The sequence below is a fragment of the Monodon monoceros genome, unplaced genomic scaffold (genome assembly GCF_005190385.1).
Source record: "Monodon monoceros isolate NGI ecotype Baffin Bay Population unplaced genomic scaffold, NGI_Narwhal_1 Super_Scaffold_14, whole genome shotgun sequence".
NCBI classification, from domain to species: domain Eukaryota; kingdom Metazoa; phylum Chordata; class Mammalia; order Artiodactyla; family Monodontidae; genus Monodon; species Monodon monoceros.
The window spans coordinates 29,050,723-29,075,719 of NW_021703770.1; the positions used below are offsets into that span (position 1 = coordinate 29,050,723).

General features: G+C 34.4%; 1 protein-coding gene across 1 annotated transcript in view; it reads right to left on the minus strand.

Annotated features, from left to right (window-relative positions):
• The window catches only part of ZFPM2 (zinc finger protein, FOG family member 2), a 462,014-nt gene that overhangs the window by 332,971 nt on the left and 104,046 nt on the right, over window positions 1-24,997 (minus strand). The window contains exon 3 of the mRNA XM_029222662.1: window positions 5,696-5,797. Within this exon, the coding sequence (XP_029078495.1) occupies window positions 5,696-5,797 (102 nt within the window). The remainder of the gene's footprint in view (window positions 1-5,695; window positions 5,798-24,997) is intronic.

Genomic DNA, 24,997 nt, shown 5'->3' on the forward strand with positions numbered 1-24,997 from the left:
CTTGGAGAGTTAGTAACTTACCCAAAGTCACACAGTTGATAAGTGGCAGGGCCAATATATAAACAGAAGTATTGTTGGTCTTCTCTACCCATTACCTCAAAATAATTTACCTCTGATGGTAAATCAGATTTCCATTTATCAACCTAGGAGGAAGGTGTGCTGTTCCATAGTGTATAACACAAAAATTATTCCTAATTTCATTCTATTAATTCCTCAAATCATCGATACAAGGTCTGATTTTCTACTTCATTTTTACTGAAATGGCCCAAATGCTTTACATATAAATACAAAAATCTGTTTAAATAAAAGTACATGATTATCTGGAAAAGTTCATGTCAAAGAATCTAAATGACTGCTGGCTCAAAATTTTATATCTGTGTATATTTGTATTAATATACATTATTGTATATACATTGTGTATATACTTATCTGCACAATTTGAGTAACATGATATGTTCCTTTCGTAGAGCTCCTAGAAATGTCAATTAAAGCTGCTATAAGGCTGTTGGTAGATTCATTCAATATTAGACCAGGGAAAACAAATTATTCATTATTCCCGTGTGCAAAAAGAAGTAACATGTTTTTAATAACATAAGCCAGAGAGTTGGCATTCCTAGAGTTGACGTTTATGAGATGTGACTTTTAAGGTACTCATTTCATAGTGGTGGATGACGAATTTATAATGATTTAACAGTATTCTCTTCCCTAAGTCTCCTTCTAAATAAATACACAAGTCAGCACTCCAGAATTTGGCAATGGATTGAGGTTCTAAAGATTTTCTTAAAGGAGGGAGACAGAGATGTAAGCATTGTTTTCAGAATAAGGACACATTCCAATTGTTGGCCAATGTGAGAGGTCCTAGGGTAAAGGGAGGCCATTAACATCTAGCAAATCCCACACTCACCCCGGCTCTGTGCTAGGTATCATATATATCATCTCTTTCAAGTTTCATCCTCATAACCATGTTTCAAAGTACTTATTATTCTTCCCATTTTGAAGATAAGGAAACTGAGGTCCTGGCTGTTTAATATGCCCAAGGCCACAAGGCCATAAGTGTAAGCATGGCTCTAAAATTTGTGCATTTTCTTCTGTAGTCTAGACCAATTCTCTACTTTCTAGGTTGACATGCTTAATTATTGCATCCTACCTAACTACACTACATGAATAATTAAAGAAGGTTAAAGGAGAGAAATGGTATCAAAAAGAGACAGTGGGGACAGCAGTCAGATTGGCCATAAATAAAATGTCTACAAATAACAAACGCTGGAGAGGGTGTGTAGAAAAGAGAACCCTCCTGCACTGTTGGTGGGAATGTAAGTTGGTGCAGCCACTGTGGAAAACAGTATGGAGTTTCCACAAAAAACTAAAAATAGGGTTGCCAAATGATCTGGCAATCCCACTCCTAGACAAAACTATAATTCAAAAAGATACATGCATCCCTATGTTCACAGCAGCACTATTTATAATAGCCAAGACACGGAAACAACCAAAATGTCCATCAACAGATGAATGGATAAAGAAGACATGGTACATATACACAATGGAATACTACTCAGCCCCCCAAAAGGACGAAAAAAATGCCATTTGCAGCATCATGGATGTAACTAGAGATTATCATACTAAGTGAAGTAAGGCAGAAAGAGAAAGACAGATACCATATGATATCACTTATATGTGGAATGTAAAATGTGACACAAATGAACTTATCTATAAAACAGAAACAGACTCACAGACATAAAGAACAGACTTATGGGTTGCCAAGGGGGAGGTGGGGTGGGAGAGGGATGAAATGGGAGGTTGCAGTTAGCAGATGCAAACTATTATATATTGAATGGATAAACAACAAGGTCCTACTGTATAGTACATGGAACTATATTCAATATCCTGTGATAAACCAGAATGGACAAGAATATGAAAAAAGAATGTGTGTGTGTATATATATATACATAGAGAGAGAGAGAGAGAGAGAGAGAGATAAATAGATAGATATAGATAACAGAATCACTTTGCTGCACAGCAGAAATTAACACAACATTGTAAATCAACTATACTTCAATAAAAAAAGAGAGACTGTGGCCAGCATTGTACTACATCTTTGGACTTCTCCCTAGCACTTTTCACAGTTATTAGTGTACAATGACTATTTCTTAAATAGTTAAATGTATGAGAATATTGGCAAACTGAATTACTGGAGGGTGATAAAAGAAAAAGCATTTACTTAAAAAGAAGACAGAAATGGTATAAGTGAGGTATAGGCAAATACAGAGGGAAAGGAAGAACAGTGGATAACAAGTATCATATGAATTAGATTCCAAGCAAAGTAATGTCAAGGTAATTTTCTTAAGAGCAAGAAAGAAGAATCAGACTTGAAAATCGATATGTGAAATACTGAAATAATGAGGTAATGACTTTTACACTGGCCTGAACTTTACTAGCTTACTGTAGCACTCCACTCAAATGGTGAAAGACTCATAAGAAATTGAAGATTCTTCAAATAAGAGTCACAAATATTTAAACATTAAAGAATTTCATCATTAGAAATGTTTAAAAATGTGAAGACAATTTTCCTAAAGATTGTTTAGGTTCCACCTAATCATAAGAGTTAACAAAGGTACGAGCAATTATTAAATGTGCCTTTTAAATGTATAACAAATAAGGAAAAAATATTGCTCTGGGGAATCTGCATTTGATAAAAATAGAACACTTCACAGAGGAGTTGATTCATTATCGAACTGAGCTATCAAGAAAAGTTGTGGAGTCGTCTCCAATCAAACTTTAAAAATAAGATAAATCCTGATCTGTCTTAAACGATGTTAGCTCTATGCCTCAAATTCTTTAGATAATTTCCTTGTCCTTTGATTCTGTTCTATTTTTAGAGACAACTCTCTATCTTAGGGTGACTATCAGGACTGGGTGGGAGGACCTTAAAGTTAGGAGACCTTGAAATCACACCTGGCTCATTGCCTCATGTCTTAACCAATAATCTGTGGCTAAATTCAAAACTAGATGCTTGGGCTTCCCTGGTGGCTCAGTGGTTGGGAGTCCGCCTGCCGACGCAGGGAACACGGGTTCGTGCCCCGGTTTCGGGAAGATCCCACATGCCTCGGAGCGGCTGGGCCCGTGAGCCATGGCCGCTGAGCCTGCGCGTCCGGAGCCTGTGCTTCGCAACGGGAGAGGCCACAACAGTGAGAGGTCCACGTACCGCAAAAAAAAAACCTAGATGCTTCGTATTATAAAAGTTTACCCTTGTTGTAACAGATGTACTACTGTGCTTTAAAAAATGCAGAAAAGAATTTTTAAATGTTCTGCTTCAAGTCGCAACAATTTCAAAGCCATAATAATGGTCATTAGCATTTTATGTTCAAGATTTAATTATCACAAAAGCCCTAAGAGGCATTAATATTACTTTCCACATTTTACAAATGAGAATAACAGCACAGAGAGATTAAGCAACTTGCAAAAATTCATCCAGCAAGTAAGCAGCAAATCCAGAATTCGAACCTAAAACTTTAGAATCCAGAGTTCATTTTCTAAGATGTTTGGAAACTGTCACTAAAACCTGGGAAATTTCCTCTTCTTAATACAGTTGTAAAATACCAATACTTTTTTTGAATAACAAAAATTTGGGTAAAAATATTGATATAATCACTATTCATGCAATAGCAAAAATTCAAAAACATCCTGTATACTTTCTCTGACTGAAGGAAAGCAATGAATATTCTACCTTAAAAGATAAATATCCAACAGGTAATCTTTGGTTATGAATCAACTTCATTAATCAGGGGATGTCAAAATAATAAATCCCCCTTTATTTTGCAAAACACCTGTAGGGAAAAAATGTGTTATCGATTTTACAATATACAAAGGATGAATTTCCTCCAGGCATACCTGCTTATAGGCATACATTTTTTCCTTTAAAGTTTTTATACATTCATTTGTGCTACAGAAAGAGTATATACATTTTCACTGATACCAATTGAATAAAATGTTTATTAAATCAGATATGTTAAGTAAATTTAACTCAAAAGTGAAAAATCTTATCCTGAATGGACAGCATCATGCTTTATCCTTATGCCTCTCTCTCTCTCTCTCTCCCTCTCTCTCTCTCTCTCTCTCTCTCTCTCTCTCGCTTTCTCGCTCTCTCGCTCTCTTTTAGCTAACACATAACTTTATTTCTGGAAAAGCTTCCTGAAAAAGGAAGCACTGGGTATGCAGTATGTGTTTAGTAATTCACCACCCCCTGAATTTGCTTACTTACTCACAAGTCGCTGGGAGCACTGTGGGTCCCAGGTTTGAGCAAAGAGGAAAACCAGCCGCCTCCAAGTTTGCCCCTCTGAGTGAATCCAGAATGTACCCTTTGCAAGTAGGCATATCAAAAGGCCATCTAATCTAATTTAAATGTAAAAACTCTTCTACACAGCATATCCGTACATAATTCTACGAATAAAGAACCATACAACATAAAGTTCACCCACTTTTTTAAGTTAAATGTAATCCCCAAGAAAAAATAAATTTTTCCGAAGTTTTTTTTCTTATTCTTTTAATCAAGAGAATTCTTCCCTTCATTAAGACAGAAACATTATGCAATAAGGTGAAAATGCCAGATGTCCACATTTTCTTTCAAACTCTTAAAATGTGGTATATGGTACTTTAATTATAATATGTTTTGATCCCAAATCTTGGGTAACATTATGCTATAGTATACAGAATACAAACATCTGTGTGTATCACGAATAACATTAGAAATGACATCATAATAATCAGATATACTGTATCTTCATTTTTATTTGCGTTATATTTTCCAGCTGCTGGTTTCAGAAAATTACCACTGGAGTTCCTCTCTTCTTCACGCACAGCAGAGAGCAATTTGCAAAGTCATGCAAGGGTGAAAATGTGATTCAAATATAGGGATCTTTCTTAATGAAAAATGTTACTGCTTTGGAAATCATGGCTAAAACTATTTCAAAACTCGCTTATATCCTTAAGCCCTGTGACATAACAGTCTCCATTTATAAATATACCATCAATTGTAAATTAGTTGGCACCAAATATAAAGGTTTTTAGCCACAGAGTTCTTATGAACTGTACATATTTATATAAAATTGTGTTGGTCTTTTGGAGTATTTTAACAGTTTCTGTTTTTCTTGAAATGATTAAATATCAATGAACTTTAAAATCAAATTTAATTTTCATTCATAAAAGTAAAAATATTACCAAAACCTTGAATCAAAGTGGGGCATCTGTTAATGTTTTCTAAACTTCTAAATACATACTGGGATTCAATCTATGACTTACAACATGACTATACTAAAAGTATTTCTTTGGAGTATTTGTTACTTGTTTGAAGCCTTAAAAATATGCCCAATTTGAATGTGGATACAGCACAAAGATCTCTGTTCAAAGAAGAAACAAGTAGAATTAACTAAATTCCTACATGAGTATGAAAGAAAACAAAGATGAAAAACTTCAAGCAGTGATAACACTTTGGTTTTTATAGTTTATTTATCAAAGATAAAAATCCTCTTTAAATAATGATATTTATTCAGCCTACCATGTAACCAACATACACACAAATATTTTTATTAAATCAAAAGTGAGAGTGTAAGAGTTTTATAATTTAATTAAAATTTAAGAAAAAAAAAGTGAATTCCTCATAGTAGCAACAGATGATTGAATTTTAAATTTTTTGTCCTACCTGGTCCATCCCAGTCGTCTATCTCAACTCCAGGTTGCCCCGGTTTCTCTGACTGTGTGTCCCCATCTGATTCTGCTGTCTCCTGGACTCCTTCATCATCACCTAGAAAATACCAACACGCAAAGAGGAAGGGACATGATTAAAGCCCTCTATTTGAAATTCAAATCCTCCTAGAGGGATGTCCATAGCATATGTCTAATTACATATTTGTTACAAATATTGTCATTATATTGACATAGGTCTACAATTAATCATTTTGATAACTACTGTGGCTTTATAATAAAGAAAATCAACATTTGTCATAAATAAATAAACTGCTATAAACATTAAAAACATCTCCATAAAATTTTTCATTTGGAATTATTAATATTAACAGAAGAAGAAAATAAAAAGCAGTATGTAATTATTGTAGTGCTTTCAATACAGAAAACCGTAACATGCTTATTTTCAAATTACATTTTTATAAAGGCAATATGTAGCAGAAAAGAAATACCATAGGAAAAGGCATATTTATGTTTGGGTTGAATTTAGGTTATTTTGAAGAAGATTTTCTTTTTCCCCAGCATTAAGCGTGCTAAAACTTGTTTGTATTTATTTTTTAAATGGGTATAAAAAGGTCATAATTGAATTACTGTCATATAAGATGAGCCAGTGACACAAGTCTTCACAATGCAAGAAGCTATAAACCTATACTTGTTCTTAAAGAAGCATAGCTAGTTTGCACAAAATCATGCCTTCATTTTCACATAAGAAAAACAATGTAATATATTTTGAGCAAAAGTATATTTATGGCAAAGAAGGAGAAATATCTTAACATGCAATCACATTTTAAAAGTTAAGAGTCTAATTTGTAGGTACCTTCATTTTAAGTGATAATGTAACAAGGTACTGCTGCTTTTTAAAGGAAAGTAATTGACTTTAATACAGTGCACACAAATATATTAATCATTCCTACTTATAAAAGATAACAGAAATCAGAAAACAGAATGACAAGAAAATGTGATGACAGAAATGAAAAGAATGTATACTAAAAACAGGGCAACTAAACCTTTAATCTAATAATGCTACATTTTTAAAGTTAAATCGCTTGCACTCTAAAGTATTTAATAACTATTTTCCACATAGTTGTTAAATCTCTAATAGTACTTAAATCTTTATATTATTATACAAAAAATACATTGAATTCTTAAAATCTTTCAAAGTAACCTAGAAAATACAAAATTTTCAGGAAACAATTACTACAATGACATTAGTGTGATGTTGATATGAGTTCTGAAGTTTAAACTTCATAAATTTTATATTCATTTCTATATATAGCTTCACAAAATGAATCACTTTAAAAAGTGGAATAAAAGTAAAGAGAGAGAATGTAGAAACCCAGTGACAGCTCTGTTGAACCTAGTTTCCTTCACGGAGGAGTACTGGCTCCTACACATACCCCACAGCACCGAACCCCATGTCTGGAATTGGAGGCTCTTTGAAAATTGAGTTATCTCTTCCTTTCTGGATTATCAAAATGAACAGCAATGAAATTCTCTCCAGAAAATGTTTATTAAGCATTTACCAGGTTTAAGGGACTGTAGTAGGTATAGTAGCATATATATGGAAAAATACCTTTTTGAAAGTAGTATAAAACTCATTAAAGAGAGTTCACAAATAACGAGAATGCAAGACAAGGTCCAAGAACCATAAGAAAGGTACAAAGGCTCAGTAATAAGATAAGAGTTTGAATCTTCTGTGCTCCTTTTTTGTAGGTCACATAGAACACAGACGCATGAACCAGTTATCTTCGGAGATCAGGGTTAAGAGATCTCTCACTTTTCAGATACAGATAGGGCTAGTTCTTAGCCTGCACACACGAGTGGGCTCTATGGCCTTGCAGTATATTGAAAGAATACAAGAAACTTGAAAACTTTCTCACCAACTGAGCCAATGTTACTTAATACAATATCAGTGTACCACCTAACCTTCTTGAGTGCTACCAGGGATGTCTGACCCTTTTAGAGTAATATATACTGACTTTACCAACACTTTATTTTTCATGGGGACTAGAATCCACACTAGAATCTACCACAGAGATGAGTGACCTTTTGCTTGCATTTCCACAGACTGAATGAAGGTTTAACTCTAGGCACGAATGCGGGGGAGTTTACAAAGGAAAATGCATGGGGAGTTTACAAAGGAAAGAGAGTAGAAAAAAAAGAGTACAGCATGTGACCTATAATTTTTAAACAACATCCATGCCTTCCAAGCACTTTTCTTGTGTCTTGTGAGTCTTGAAACATAGGGATGTGAGCATCAGAGAGGATGCTGGAGACCATCTAACCCAAATTAGACAAAATTTACCGACCAGGAAATTGATGCACCGATAGGGTCAGTAACTTATCTAGGGTCTTATAGTTAACAACGTTTATTTCTACATAAGGCATCTCCCCCAAGCCTTCTCATGCTTCAGCAATAAATGCCTCCCAGTCATTCCAGGGGTTACAGACTGCTTTAGGCGGCTCTCCTTTCCCTAACAAACAAAAGAGTAGGCATATGAGGGAGCATGGAGAGGCACCATAGAGACCACCAAAATCAGCAGTTTGTACAAGGTTAGGAATTAAATTTGAGTCTCCTGTCAGTTAGCATTCTTTCCAAAACATCCTTTCTTGCTTCCCCTCTCTACCCCACCAGTTGAAGAGAGAACCAACCACGCACACCTGAAACAGCTGAATATTAGTCACGGAGCAATGCATAAACAAGCAAGCATGAGACAATGCTGTTAAAAAATCACACATCCAAGGGCCCAGAGAACAGAGAGTAAAATTCTGGCCAGAACTACTTGGAGAAGTTAAGTTTCATATTCAGGTATTAATTGTATCATCGTATGTTCGCACAGAGAGGTAAATCTTCCTGACCTTTACTATTACATTTTAATTTGCTGGAAATACACTGTACCATGCACAATTCAATCAATAATTAACACTTACAAGGCATATTTTTGAAGATACAATGAAATATATGAAAAAGAAAAAAATACTTTCTCTTAAGGACCGTATAATCTAGTTAAGGAGACAGGCCACATGCATAAGAGACGTAACCACTGATAAAACAATCAGGATTGTCCATGAATAATTCCGAATGAGATCACATAAGATATGGAAATTCAGAGACCAAAAGCATAAAATGACATTGACCATGGAGAACCTTATAATTATTTTTGGAGTTCTACCTTCATATTGAAGACAGGGAGAAGCATTAGAGGTAGTACAGTGGGGAACTGATGAGATCATGCGACACAAATAAAGGAATGAACATATATTTATTGAGTTTCTATGAACATACCTTGCCAGACCTCTGGTCTTTGAGTTTTCCCTCACTCAATCCATAACAACACTCTGACTCATGTCTCAGACATTCTTCACCCCGATTTTCGCGAGACTAGAATTAAGTCTACTCTAAAATATTTTCTTAGGCAAATTACACATTTGGAAGGAAAAGTATTCAGAAATACAGTGAAAAACAAGTGCGTCTGGAGGAATACACCGCAAAGTAATCAAAACACGTAGAAGTTAGAAGAATTTACTTACATCTATGAATGTCTGTCTTTATTGAATGGAAGTGATATAAAGCATCCTTTATTAACTGATTAAAATACTACTTTTGAGTTCCTGAGCACTAGGAATACAAAACAAAGATGGTTCCTTCTCTCATAAAACTTACAGATTAGGACAGAGACCAATCAATGGACTGCAACCCCATGTGACGAATGCTTTCATGGGAGCAGTCCATGACGTGACACGAGCATACAGGCACGACACTTAATGAAAACTTGGTGTCATGGAAGCTTTCTGGAGGAAGAAGCCAATAAAATACCTGAAATTTTGGAAGCATAATCTCAGATGAATCTGAACTCCGTAGGTTTAATGTTCTCAGGCTCCATAATTGAAAACCATTTTTCAGATTAAAAATGAGAACCATCTCCCCAAAGGAAAAGATTACAGTAATTAAGCTACTGCACAGGAAAAATGACAACTTGAAGGTGGTGAAAGTAAAGACATTTCAATGATGCAAGAACAGGATCCAAAGTTTTAAGATGCCAAGAAGAAATAGTTCAAGAAATACTCCTACTGTTTGATAGTTAACTGAATGAAGTCCCTTCCTTCATTTAGTATGGGACAAATTTACCCATGATCATTTTTATCCAGTAACTACTAGGAAAAGAAAACGGCAGGATGACGACAAATCTCAGCAGATGTTTGACGCACACAGAAATTTAGTAAATTACTCAAAATGAACTAGTAATTTCATATAATAAAATACCTTCATTAAATGTCACTTAACTGCCAAACCAGAACTGTAGAGCTTAGATTTCAACTTGTGCCAACATCTGGAGCAATACTCAGTGTTGATAATCCTGATTCATGGAACAATTTGCTTTAATTTGTTTGATTATGCAGCACATATAATTAGAAAACTACTGAAAATAAATATTGCAGAGTACTCAGTTAAAGGAGCACTGTAAAAATAGTTGATTGTACACAATTAACAGCTCTAAAGAAATTACATTTTGCAACTATTTTAAACCATTTATGAAACTGCGTAAATGTGCAATATATATCACATTAATAAAAATAAATCCTGAGAGAGAAGAATAAAGTCGTTGGCTGATCAAATTGTGTTTTCTTAAAGAAAGAAAGCAAAAAAGGGAAAGATGCCCAAAAGCATAAGAACGTCATATGAAATGATATACATGGGTGTAGAAAACAAAATGGGTCAGAATTGAATTTATATTCATCTCAGCGTCTGCTACGTGCCAAATACTGAAATCAGAAAGATGAATAAAGCAGAGAGCATGTCACAAAGCTCAGATTCTATAGTAAACCTAAACATGGCTACCATTTCTTGAGCACCACTCAGCACTAGCTAAGTGCTTCTCGAACATCACATTAACGACTCTGCCATGCATTATTATCCCTATATTTCAGAAGAGTAAACCAATAGGCAGATATGTGAGAAGATGCCTAAGCACATTGCTAGTAAGTGGCAGAGCCCAGAATTGATTCCAAGTCAGTCCAACTCCAAAGACCGTACTCCAAACCCATTAGAATATTATAGTCGAAGTCTACTGGATGTCAAACAATAAAGACAGCAGGATGTGATCAGATAGCTGCTTTTTCCTCATCTTATATAAACCTTGTTTCTTCATTATTTTTTTTAGGTGTACTATTTTACTTGGAACTTGGTAAAATCAAACTACATACAGATGCTTAATCAATAAGCATTGCTCACTGTGCAGTTAGAAAATTAGATTTTGGTTTCATTCTTTTAAACATAACCTATCGCAATATCATTACATTTACTAATTAATTGCTTTCAGAACTATTTAATAACTAAAATATGTCATGTTTTTCAACTTCCAGACCCTTCATCATCTAAGTTTATTTTAGGAGACTAGCTTTCATTTTTATGGTAATGTTTTCACCTAATTCATTTTTAATCTTTTTACTAATGAAAAATGAAATGATTAAAAAATAACTTAATCGAATATGAAATCTCCAAATTACTGTTAAGAAACAGCATTTTCCCCTTACAATAGAGACTTGCTTCTTTCCTATCAATATATTTATTCTCATGGAAAATTCATAAATAGAACTTTATTTTGATATTAACCCAACTCCAGCCTCTTCTTGATTTGAATGGAAATGACTTCATTGACCATCTTCTTTTTAAACTTCTATCCATTTTTGATTCTTATATGTTTGAAATCAGCACTCTAGAGTAGCTTATGAAAAATGGCATGAATAATTAATACCTAAGATAATAATGACAAGTTTGTTCAGATATTGCTTCAAAAGCTTTGTTGGTAGGAAGAGGAAAGGAAGAGAGAAAGGATGCTAGGTAGAGAATTACAGAAACACCTATGAATGCATTTGACATGCATTCATTTATCGGCTAAATTCTTTATTCACATACTTCACATATATAAATAGAAATTTCAGTGTATTTTTAGCAAAGCACAAACACATCTAATGGGATAACCACTATATATATCCAGAGGCCAATTCATAAAATGATGAAATGGAATAAATGTCAAGTGGTAACAAAATCTATAATATTTCTAAAATTATGGCTATGGAGTTAATGGTTTTCCATTGCAAGATTAAACTCTTTTGTTGCTCTTTTAAAAGATATCATACATATTTTGTGGGCCCTTCCATTTTTCTTAGTCTAGTTTTCAGAATCAATGAAAGCCCTATAGGAGGAAATTGAAGGTGTTATTGAGCACTATAATACACAGCACAGATGACTTGGGGAAATGCACTAAAATATAGTCTTTGGAACACATGAAACAGAATCTTTTAATTCCATATTAGGTATTGTTGGCAAGGTGGTAAAAGCAGTGGCTCTACTTGCAAGGCAAAAATAATTTCAAAAACACAAATCAATATCTTTTCACTGAAAGTTAGATATTCCTGTAGAAATTAAAGATTTGCCACATCCTGAGGCAGTCACTTTTCCAGCACAAAACAGCAGCAGTGTTTGAAAGCAGTCATGCAAGCAAACAGCCTTTCTCAATCCTGCTCTTTTAATCCATGTAGTTCCTATCAATATTAACCTCTTATAGAAATTCCTGTACAATATAACTATTGAACTTTCTTGACTAGGAGGGTTACTGTAGCTGTTAGCCATCCCTATAATGTATTTTGCAATCAGCTAAATCATCAAAGTATTTTTTAACAATGAACAGTTCAGAAGTGACAGATCTACTTTCTTGTTCACAACTGCTTATCAGAGAATAGATATCACATATGTTTGCCAGGTGCTTCCTATAGTTAGGGTACCTTCACAGAAGCCGCTCATGAAAGATAAGGTCATAAAAGAGATGAAAAATGTGTGAGCTTCATACACTTATGGTTTTATCATCAGACAAGACAGCTTTGGTTAAAGGACTGTAACAGTCAAAAACAGAAAACTGCAGTTCGTATTGAAGGGTGAGGACATTTAAGTTTAAGATTCAGTTTGTGTTTGCTCTGCCTAATAGCCTCACAATATTGTTTGGCTTAAAACAATTGTTTGGTTATAGCTTATCCAAACAAAGGTGCCAGGTTAAATTAACTCTGCATTGCCAAATTACAGACACAGTTTATCTCCAGAGACAAAAAATAAAAAACATGCAATTGTTACCCTTTTTTGCTAATACCTAAAAAAAAATCTAAATATTTCGACCATTTGAAAAGAATACGTTCATTATTCTGTGGATTCCCATAATCATGTCTAACTAAAGTTTCCCTCGACTTACTATAAATGTATAAGAAAATGTAGGATTTTGCCATGTTCTGGATAGTTAATAGTCAGTACACAAACATTTCTTTAAATGCATGTGATTTCCTTGTAACTTATATAATAGCCTTTTTCATACCTCAGAGTATGAATTGAACCGATAAAAAAATAGAATCCACATTTGTTTGATTATAAACTTTCAGACCCCAGATCAGGAAACAATCCTGAAATATTTGATGACAGTGGTCCTGGGCTAAGTCTGTCATTTTGAAAAGGAAACTCAATCTGTACAGTCAATGCATAACTACTGTAATTTGTGGCATTTTATTATAGTTAATAAGGGAAAATTATTGAAAATACTAACGTTTATGGTAACTGTATCAGATAAAAGTCACATTGAAAGTCTTGACAACTTAGGAAGAACAGTGATTTATAAATTCTTTCTACAGTCCTGAACATTTATTCCTGATGTCAGTATCGGCCTCTACGTGAAAAGTATTTTTCTCAAAGTTTAAGTTCGTTTGAGATTCGGAACATAAGGGAAATTTCCACATGAGATAAAATAAGGCAAATTCTCAGCAGTGTATCTATCATTCAAGAACTTTCACTCCTCGTTATTTCTCACAATGAGCACTTGAAAGAGTCAGATATATAAGGAAAATGTTTCTAAAATACATATTTCAAAGTTTGTATTTAAATAATTTTTATTTTCTCTTCCCCAGCTACCCCTTCCCAAACCAAAACAAACAAACAAGAGAACCTCACTGCAACTAAAAAGAAAATTCACTGCAACTACTATATTCCACTCAGAGGAGGATTCTACAAAATTAAGGCACATCTTGTTCCAAAGAGGAGACAAAGTAATGTCTGACGGTCTGTAAATGACAATACTCTGAACTGTAATTGACCTATTCACAGATCTGTTGTTCTGCCGTCAGGAAACCACTAGCTTTCAGTTTTCTGGACTCAGTCTTCAAGCTTCAAACCCAGCATTCCCTTTAGGAAATCACCACCACCACCATCATCATTATCAACAATAACAAAAAGTAAAGCCAAACCTTACAATCTCTGAAATTGTCTCCCCAACAAGCCAACCTCGTCTACACAGAAAGATCAAACCAATTTGAGAAAGTTATGATCTTTGAATATTGCTTTTCATATAACCTAATTGTTTATTCTTTCCTGTTTAACAATTCATTCCAGAGACCTTCTCCTTTCTCATAATCCATTTAAGAATATGAGTCATAAGCAATCACTCATTACCATAGCGCTCCATCACCACAATATAATTTACTCATTATAAATAGACTTTATTCAAGCCACACATCCAAAAAGCCAAGGCCAATGGAGAAGGCATATTGTGGGACAGCAGCTAACAAAGACTTTGGTCTATATCTGAATGCCCTTTTTCCAACACTAGTTCAAATACCCTAATGATGATAAATGACTCTCAGAGCTCACAAATAGGGGATAACATTTATTTCTTCTGATAAACCCTGTTTTTTCTACTGCTTGACCATTGGAATTACATATATCTTACTCTTTCATTTTCTCTCTCTACTGTGGTTTATGGGAAGCTCAGATTTGCCTGTAACGCTTCAGCTTTCAAAGTATTTATCTTCCTCTCTTATGCTTCCTCTCATTATTTCCTGTCCTTCACCCTATGATCATCGTCCTTCCTGATCTCTCTGGCTCATACATCTCTCTCCTGGGTCAACACCTACCACAGTCCCACCACAATCTGCATGCTCACTAGTCTCTTGCTAACCACTTGCTGTTCCCTCTGTCTGGAACCCTACTACTTCTTTCTACCTAATTAATTCAGCATTAGATACCAACTCAAGTGTCACATTCTTAAGAACGCTTTGACCTTCCTCACTCTTTCAAACTGCCCTGTACCACTTGTGTGATTATTTTATTAATGTCTGCCTCCTCACTATAAGGTAAATTCCAAAATAGCCAGGACCTTCACTGTATTTACTCACATGGTAATCACAGCATGTCCCATAATGTCTGATATAGTAGGTGTTCAGTAAATATTTATTGGATTGCAAAAACATGCATGTGGCATGGACTGACTGCCACAATGCTTTCAGTCATTCATTACCCCAATAATCAAGCAAAGATGAATAAAAACAATGCCCTTTGCAAAACTGAAAACCCTCCATAGTAACAGAACTTAGAGGTGAGCATGTGGCCACCTAATAATAAAGACCACATTTCCCAGCCTCCCTTTTCTTGAGGTGGACCACTCCTTAAGACTAAGTTCTGGACAATGGATTGTAAATCGGAGAGTCCTGGGGCAGCTTCCAGGAACCTATTCTTACAGCTGAATCTAATCCTAATGAAGTTTTTCATATCTGTGGGGGGAAGAAAAGAAGTATTGTAGGTTACGTCAGCCCTGTCCAAACTCGGATCCATACCCCCGCTTCCACCACCAGAGATAGTCCCAGAATGTTATCAAGAGACCCATTCAAACTCTTCTTACCACAAGGTCTTCCCATAGCACCTCCTCCCTCAGGGCCAGCAAGAGATCCCTGGCTGCTGGTAACACAGGAAAAACAGAGATAGCATCCACGGCATCACCTAGATTTTCAGACGTGTGGGAGAATGTTTTCCCCTCTCTGCTTTAATTTTTAACATAGTGCTTTCATGAGTATTTATACTCTCTTTAGGCTCAGGGCAGCTTATCCTAGAATGATAACAGATTTGAAATTCAGATATCTACTATAAATGCCAAAACATTTTAGGAATCTTATTCAAGGTTTTCCAAAAATTAGGAAGTTGAAACCAAACAACATTCTTGATCATTGCTGTCTCCTATGAGATCATCCATATTTAATGAAGGTACTAACAGAGGTCGATTCAGGCCTTGTGGGGCCTGAAGTTTATTCAGTTTGAGAGGCCTCTTCTTAAAATAAGAGTGTAAAGTTATAATTACAAAATTAGGCGCAGGGCCTTGGAAGGAGTCTGTGCAAATGAGGAGTTCTGAAGCTACACTACACTACACTACATCAAACTAACTAAATAATTGATAAATTTAAAAGGTGAATGAATAGATTTAATATTTTTGGCAATGATAAGTGTGAAGATAAGGTACGCATTTTACATAAACTTTCAAAATTCATTCCATTTACTAATTATTTGATTTTTTTAGTGCCACTTTAAAAGTTCCCCAAGATAAACTGCCAGTATTATGGAGAAAACATCCTTCTTTTCTAAATTGGGTTTCCCTTAGGATATTAGCTATTTTCCCCGTTCTTTCTTATTATCAGTGTCACTCTACATTATTGTAGAATTGCTTCTTGCTGAGTTACTGTATTGTGGTATTCCCTTTTAGTAGTCAGTCACTGGGACAGGATGTAGGAGCATAGGACACAGGCTTAAGTGAGGCAGACACATGCTGGTGAGTAGTTTCCATACTGGAATGATGCACATTACCATAAGGAAGCTTGAGAATGAATACACTGCTTCTTTAATCAGCCCAAACTTAACATTTCCTCCACTCCATATATATATATATATATATATATATATATATATATAATGTATAAACACACACATATATATACACATATACATATATATACATATTCCCTTGCCTCACTTGTACATATGTTTTCCTCCCTTTACTAGATGACTGTATCTTTAAGAAATAAGAACATTCTTTATATATCCCCCTATCTGCCTCTGTACATGCATGGTCATTTATAGGCACTCATACATTCCGATTCTTATACAACTAGAAACAGGTAACATAGGTTTTCAGTGTTAGTTAACTAGTCTGGACCATCATTTGCATTGAAAAAAGGAAAAGATTATCTAAGACCCAAAGTACAGTGTCTTGTGCTAATTCTACAGCAAGAACAGACGCTACATCAAATTCCATTGTTAAACAGGTAGGGGGGAGCAAAGAGTTTTATACATCTGTCCTATAGATTTCCACCTTGATAAATCTCTATCTTCAAAAATAATCCTTAAAAAGACCTTCCCTTCTCACTGTCAGAAAAATATAATCACAGCCTACTGTCTGTGCAATTCCACTTTCCATCTCTGCTATGTGGGGTAAGACTTGGTAAAGATATAGCTACTGTCAAGTTTCAGAACAGTTCCTTGTCTAATCTTTTCTGCTTCTCCAGATCTTTGATATAGAACCTGTTAGAATGTATTGCTTACTTTTCCAGTTCCTATGTTTATCTCACGTCCACCCTTACCATCTGCTGCACTGCATTTCCTTCAGAAAAGTGAAAAGTTTTCACAGTGCCCAGAGCTTTCGCTGCAAACAATGCTCTCTTCTCCTCTTCCTTCCTTCCTCTCTCCGCTTTTTATTTGGCCTTATTTTGTGTTAAGGTCAAGCTGTTTTAAAGAGTTCACTTTGCAAACATTTCTACAGGGCTGAAATTCCTATCCAAACAGTTTTGATGGATTTGTAAACTTCTTGCCATTTGTTACTGGCTTCTGCCCAAGTACACACATTTTGGGTTGTCCCCAGTCTTTTGAATTACCTGAAAACAACTTCACAAGAAAACAAGCAATGAGAAATTGTGGCTTATTTCATGCCACCAAATCACGGTAACATAATCTTCCAGTTAGTATAATGAGTCTAAAGAGCTTTCAATATAGCCCTCTCATTATATCAAAATGCCAACTCTACTTACTGCACACTGGTTTATATGGACAGAGTCTTTAAAGGAGGACCAAAAGAAATCTTTTAAGCACACCCCTAATTTATTTACTTTATCCTTTAAAATGTCTTGTTTTTATGTATGCCCTTATCTTGACTGACACGTCATGTGTAATAAGTGTTAAAAATACCTTGAAAAAGTGAGTTTTATACTTCATACAGCCAGGCTTCTTCCAATGTGTCCATCTCCTTCTATAAGGATTACATAATGATGGACATCGGAAAATGAAATTAGCTCTCATTCTTCGTAAGTACAGTAACCTAGGTTTGAATTTGGTATTAACCTTTAGTAATTTTGTGACTTTGGCCAAGTTACTGAACCTTTGGAAGTCGCAGGTGGAAACAACATCCACCCTGCAGGACAGTAAGTTGATTAGAGATGATACATGTACAGCAAGATGTCTGACTTTGGGGAGCAGTCATCAAATGGAAGTTGTTATTACCATTATTATAATTGTTATAATTGGTATGTAGTCTCAGTGCCAATCTCTGGAATCTCACTGAACTACTAAAAGAAGCTGAAACAGCAATCTGCATTCGTTATCACTATTTGCTTCATTGGTGTAACACATTCAGTTATTTTTACTTGACCTTTTAAGAACAACAAAAAACTGATTGACTACATTACTATAATTAAATTCATCTTATGGCAGTTTTCCACATTTCCCTTTACACATTCTATGTTTAGCACTACCAGAGGTAAAGATTGTCCCATCAGGTAATGGAAGGGCAAATGCTTTAATACTGCCTGTTGCTTCTCAAATGATAATCAAAACATTGTGAGAAATTTTACATACTAACAAGAAACTATGAATTTTATATTAGAAGATTAAAAGCTTTGAAAATCTTATTTGATTTAAACCTAAAAAATGCTAGTGCAGAACCAAGAAAATATTTTTAAATCATTTATGATGTTTAAAAATAAGAAGCAGAAAAGGCAGGGCTACTTCCAAGAGATCAGTTTCTCTAAAATAACATTTTATCTCAAATTATTATGGGACCAAAAGTAGGATTCGAAGTTGTCAACCACATTAATTCCATATTATTAAAATAAATTAGCTTCTCAGGCTTCCCTAATGCTATTCACACTTGTAATTTTCTTTGAATAGAAAAATAAATTAAAAGTTAGTAGATGTAAATGATTGGCAAACTAGTGTAGATCTGCATGAATTGTTTTATATATTTTTTTAATTTGAGCAACATAAAATTGAAAACTGTATTTTTAATTTAGAATAACTATTTATATAATTATATAAACTATTTTTATAATTTATATAATTATTACTTGACCAAAACTACTTCCTTCAAGAAACATGGGCTCTTCATTCTACCCAAAATACCACTGAGAAAATGTAGCAATAAAAGGGCTTAAAAATATATAGTTTCCCTTTATGGTATTCAGCTAAAATCAATGATTAATTAAATAACTAGATTAAAAGTGAAAAAGTCAATCAATAATTCAGAATAATTCAGAATAATTCAAAAAGTCAATCAATAATTCAGATAATATTTTGTCTCCTAGTATACAGATGCTTAGCTTTACATATATAAAATAACAGGAAATTAAATAAATTCTTACTTTTCTCCTGAATTTCAACATTGTAGGAAAAACAACAAACTTACACTAAATTTTATAGGTCAAAAAATGTTCTCTCACTCGCAGAAACCATAACCACAAAACAGAAAAGACAACTTCTCTAAATGGTAAAATATGGTTTTATATTAATTTTCAATTTTTATTATAAATAATAATGCTGATAAAATAAAGATATAACTAAAACAGGCAAATATCTCAACATTTTACATAGTCAGCTAGAAGCAGAATGAAATACACTGTATTACAATATGAAATTGTTTCATAAATTATAATTATGTAATTATATATTTTATCAAGTTTTACTATATCTAAAATATGCCTTTAGCTGATTGCACAATGGAGATTTGTTAATGGTCAGCTCACAGAGAAAACAATGAATTTAGTTCATCATATGCAAAAGAGCAGTATATATTATCAAACATGATTCATATAAATGATATCATCATGACTCATTTCAACACTGCATAAAATCACTCATGTTAATTTTGTTGAAATTTTTATAATGATATATCTGGGATCAAAGATAAGGTAAACAGATAAAGCTTGATCTGACTCTTACAAATAAAATACTAAGTCATGGACAAAATTTGAACACCCTCTGGTTCAAAAGAAAAAAAAAAAAAAAAACGAGAAAATGCTGACTCCCTGTAAGCACAAATTGCCTTCATTTTTTCAATAATTGTGGCTTAAGGAAAAAATCAAACTGACCCAAACATAACTATGTTTGGGGGATTTTAAGATGGCCAGAAGAGTGATACCACAATGTCATAATATTTTCTTCCTTTTTCCAATCTTATGAGATAAAAATAAAAGTAGGACACCGTTATAGCCTCTATTTCTATGTTCTAAAAAGAATTACTTCCATTTTGCATTGTTCGATGAGTTAGGCAAGAAAAATTTAATTATTTTTAAATAAATTAAAAAAAAAAAAGACATACTGGATCCAGGAAAACAGAGGGTTTGCCAAGGCACAGTAATGTCGTGTGGAGGGAGGGGGAGGTGGCAGAGAAGGGAAGGGAGGTCTGTGCCAAGCAAAGCTGGGGGCTGTTCAATCAGCTCTATCAGGGCTCCATCAGTGTCTCCACTCCAGCCAAATCCAGAGAAAACAAGGAGTCAAAGGTTCAGGTCAATAAGCTTATAGGCGATTTGCACAAACAGCTCCTCCAGCAAGGTAAAAAACAAAGTCATATTGGCTTTCTTTTTTATTCCTTCTCTTTGAACTCCCCGGTCCAAACAAACACACCCTGGAAATGTCAATGTTATATGCAAGAATTTAAAAAACTCAGCTTCTTAATCCCGTTAAGAAAAAGGAACAAAACTGCCGGTACAGATCTCCTTCCTTATTGAACCCAAAGTGAGTACGGTAGAGCTGCCTTTTGCAGATTCTGATTCCAGTTGCCCAAGCATCAGAGGAAGCAAAAATGTGTCATTAAAGGCATAAATGAGGAGGAAAGAAACCAGAGTGACTGAAAAGCATTTATGAAATATTTGTAAATAGACTTTCTGAACTAAAAAAATAATAAATGAAAAGAAGAAAATAGGAAACAAAATAGCATGAACGTTTGACACTGGATCAAGTGAAAAATAAGCAGTTACTACTCCCACAACCAAATCTTCATGAAGCTGTGCTTTTTCTTCTTCTTCTTCTAGTATTAAGAATCTAGATAACATTTTTGTTGCTTTACTTAACATGGAATGGTGACAAATGCCAGTGATCCAGGCTTTAATTTATTATAGTCCAATGAGAAATATGGCTTTTCCTCGGTTATTTCTTAATTTTTAATCAAAGCTACAGAATGACACAAATGATAGAAAGAAAGGAAGGAAGTAGGGGAGAGGAACATTCCAATGAGTCTGGCCACTTATTGGCAGGAATAGTTAAGCACAATGTTGAAATGATTCTGATTCTCATGCCTCCTGTTCTATCTTTCTGATTCAAGGATGTGAAAATTTATAGAGAACATCTACCCAGCTCTGGTGTTGTGGAAGGGAGCAAAGTGACTCATATCAGCCTCAAACACCCCCAAACTGTTCTTCCGTAAACTACATTAATGAGCTACAGATGGAGTCTCATCAAGCCTTTGGCTAAAGGGATAATTCTGATTGGAGTTATCTGTTATCTCCTGACAGCTTCCCCAATTCGCTTGCTTCCACTTCCTGCTTTAACTTTTACTTTCTGCAGACTTTCCTTCTCTAGGTATATACAAACTGTGTCATGACCATGCCTTTTCTCCCAGTTATACCTCAACTCTCCTCCGTGACTCACCCAGGCCTTCCACAGTGGTAAGAATCCAACAGGTTCCTAGAGCTAGAAGTTCCACAGGTATGGCCACACCTCTCTTACTTCCCCCAGCTCTCTGCTGTCCTCTTCTGGCTTCCTGCAACATTAGCCTTACAGGTACAGCCAACTTGACTCTGGAGTACCGGAAGCTCACTCCCTTCCCTCAGGTCTCCACTCAAAGTTCACCTACCCTATCATCACTCCTTATAAATTACTGATAGCATGCAGTGCACACGCACACAATGGTGTTCTATCACCCTGACTGTGTTGTTTTTCTTCATAATGTTCAACATCACCCGTCATATTATACAATGCGAGTTTGATTGTTTATTATCTCTCTCTCATCTCAAGAGTAGTGGTGGACGTTTGTCTACTGCTGTATCCCCAGCACCAGGAAGAGGGTCTGACACAGAGCAGATGCCTAATATATGAGTTGAGTTGTATTGAATTCAGTCTACTGAACAGAACTGCAAGCTTCTGCCAACCTAATTAAATATCTGTTTATGTTTGCTTTTGGTTTGATATTAATTACTTCTGGGCCTAGAGCTAAATCCAAGTCTGAGTAACTCAGGCTCTTTTCTACTTTCTTTAAGATGCTTTGCATTTTTCTACTTTAAAGCTGTTTTAAAAGAGAAATATGACTTTTACTTTCTGCATATTACCAGGGTCAAATCTTTTTGAATGTGGTGAGAACGCCCATTGTTACACTATATGTTTCCTTATTTTATGGCTTTCCATTATGCCCCTCTTTTTCAACCCTAATCTTTCCAGATTGAAGAGCTCTAACATTAATTCATCTCTCTAGGTAAAGCACTGCACCCAGTGACTTCTCTGACAATTCTCCATATCTAGATAGTAGGACTAGAAGTAAGGTTTGTTTTTCTTCCAAAATCAACTTTGATGACATCATTTCCCTTTCAGATTTTGTTTAGAGATGATGTCATCAGAAACCAGTTTGTAAGGATCCTTGGTAACTTTTCCAGAAAATCATTATTGATTAACTCAAAGTTCACTGACATGTAGTTTCTTTGGAGGTTTTTGTTTGTTTGTTTGTTTGCCTGTTGATAGCATTACATTCTAATAGCCTGGTGATACTGGCCTGACAATTTTCTTCCTGTTCACATATCCTGTGACATCCTCCTGGAATGTATCCTAAGACATGTTAATTTACTTTACTCATTAACAAACTTAAATATTGCAGGGAGGAAACAGTCTTCCAAATAATTAATAATAGTAAACCCGTTTTAGAGCTGCTCCAATATCAGCCCCACTACAAAACTTACTGTCTTTGAGTTTATCCAAGAATTCTAATGTATAAGAGTTCCCACCTGCCAGTAGTGACATAACTAAAAGCTCCCCAGGTTGCTTTCCAGACCACCTATATTTCAATTTACATTAGTTCGCTTAGCTCTAAACCAATATTGATGTACTTCCATGTTTACTCTATAAACCAGAATAAAGGCAGACAAAAGTCACTGAAGCAAATAATCCAGTACCACAGGAAATGTGTAGCACTCATGGACCCAGCCTTGATGTCTTCGTCATCTGCAAAGTCAAGGAAATAATTCTTGCTTGTTTCCTTCCTCTCTGAGATACGGTAAGGCAAGATGCCAAATGATCTAAACTCACTGCACCAAAGGGGATGATGCAAATTGAAAGTATTGCTTTACACTTTGCTAAAATTCTTAAAATCTAAAAGTATCAAAGCAACTTTGAAATATCATCTTTTTATAAATATAATTCATTTCATTCATTTCAAAGGTGAAAAATAAAAAACATGAAATATGCAACTAACCCAAAGTAAAAAGTGAAACAGGAATCTGCAACAGAATTGTCAGATTCATATTTTAGGCCTGAGACTATAACAAGGTTTTATTAAAGTGATCTTTTCCATTTTTAATTGTGATTATCTATGCTTTAGATTTGTATGATTAAGAATTCTACACATTTAAAGATGACAAAATTCTGACCAACATTTTTTGACATTTCCGTGGAATATTACATTACGAGAGTGATTTGGGTCGCATTTAATCACACTTTATAACTAGCAACTTTACTAATATTAATAGACACTTCGAGACATGTAAAAAAAAAGCCTTCTCATCTGACAAGAGAATAGATAATATCCATGTGGAACTGAGAAAAATACCACAATAATAAGAGTCATTCTAAACACTGAAAACACCCTGTATAATGTAGAAGGCTCAATTTCAAAAGGAAGAAGTAACTTTTACCTATGATAAGCTATGTCTCTACAGAGTAGAGATTTTTCTTTTCTTCTTTTCTAAAAAGGAAAGTTACAATAGCATAGATTGCTTTTATACAAAATACAGTTGCTAAAGTATAAATGAAGATATATTGTAACTATATGTGTATCTCAGTACTCTTCTCTGACAATGTGTCAAGATACCTTGCTTGGAAAACAAGATACTCTAACCATGTTTCTGTGATCTGAGTTTTTAAATTCCTATCCTTTGTTTGATAAGAAAAAAGCATTTGATGTTCAAAAATGTTACCCCTGGAACCCAGTAAAACAACTGTGTCATTGCTAGATTTTGATCATGGCTAGATCTTTAGACAAAGAAACTTCCCAAGTAATCCAATTCATTTTCTTGTATATACTTACAATTTTTAAGTTGTCATAAATGATTCAGAATATGTGCAAAAAGTATGTTTCATCAGTGATCCCAACTTAAAAATATTTTTCTTCAGAAGAACAATTTTTACATGCTTTTTCAATCATGACACTGGCATCATTAACCATTTAAATACTTATACGCTTTTAATGCCTAATCTATCTTTTTCCCTGCAACTGGTAAGAAAACATAATTATGTGTCACTGAGACTAATATGTAAATTTCTGCAGAAAGATTAGATTCTAATTTTCCAGAGAGGACATTTTCTCTTCCTATTATAGTTAATCAACTTAAATGAAAAATGAGGAATCCCTGGAATCCCTGTATGACCTCAAGGGGCTGCAATTCATATCAAAGAGTTGTCTCTCTTTCACACCAGTTCCTACTACTTCAGTGGGAATTCCCTGGTCTCACATTCTATGAGAATAAAATAATGAAATTCTTTTCCTATTAAATAAGGCAACAGTGGTTTGAAATAGTAATAGTAGTATTTATCCTAAAAAATATTATGTGAAAATTAGAATTCTTATTTCCACCTATCATTACTTTCTAGTTTCAAACTAAACATTAGAGAATTATTTGTACAATACATTAACTAATTATATCTTATTTAATATATTATCTATATCCTATATTAAATATTATTTTGATATATTTTTCAACTTTCCAATTATTTATCAAAGTTAAAAATATCCACTAAACAATGTTCTTAATAATTGTAGTTCAGTTCTTTTTTGTTGTTGTTCCTCAAGGCCTGTCATTATTTTTCATGAGTTAAGACTCTGTTTAATATAGATGGAGGTTATTATTCTGGGACCATAATTATGTAATCCTGTAA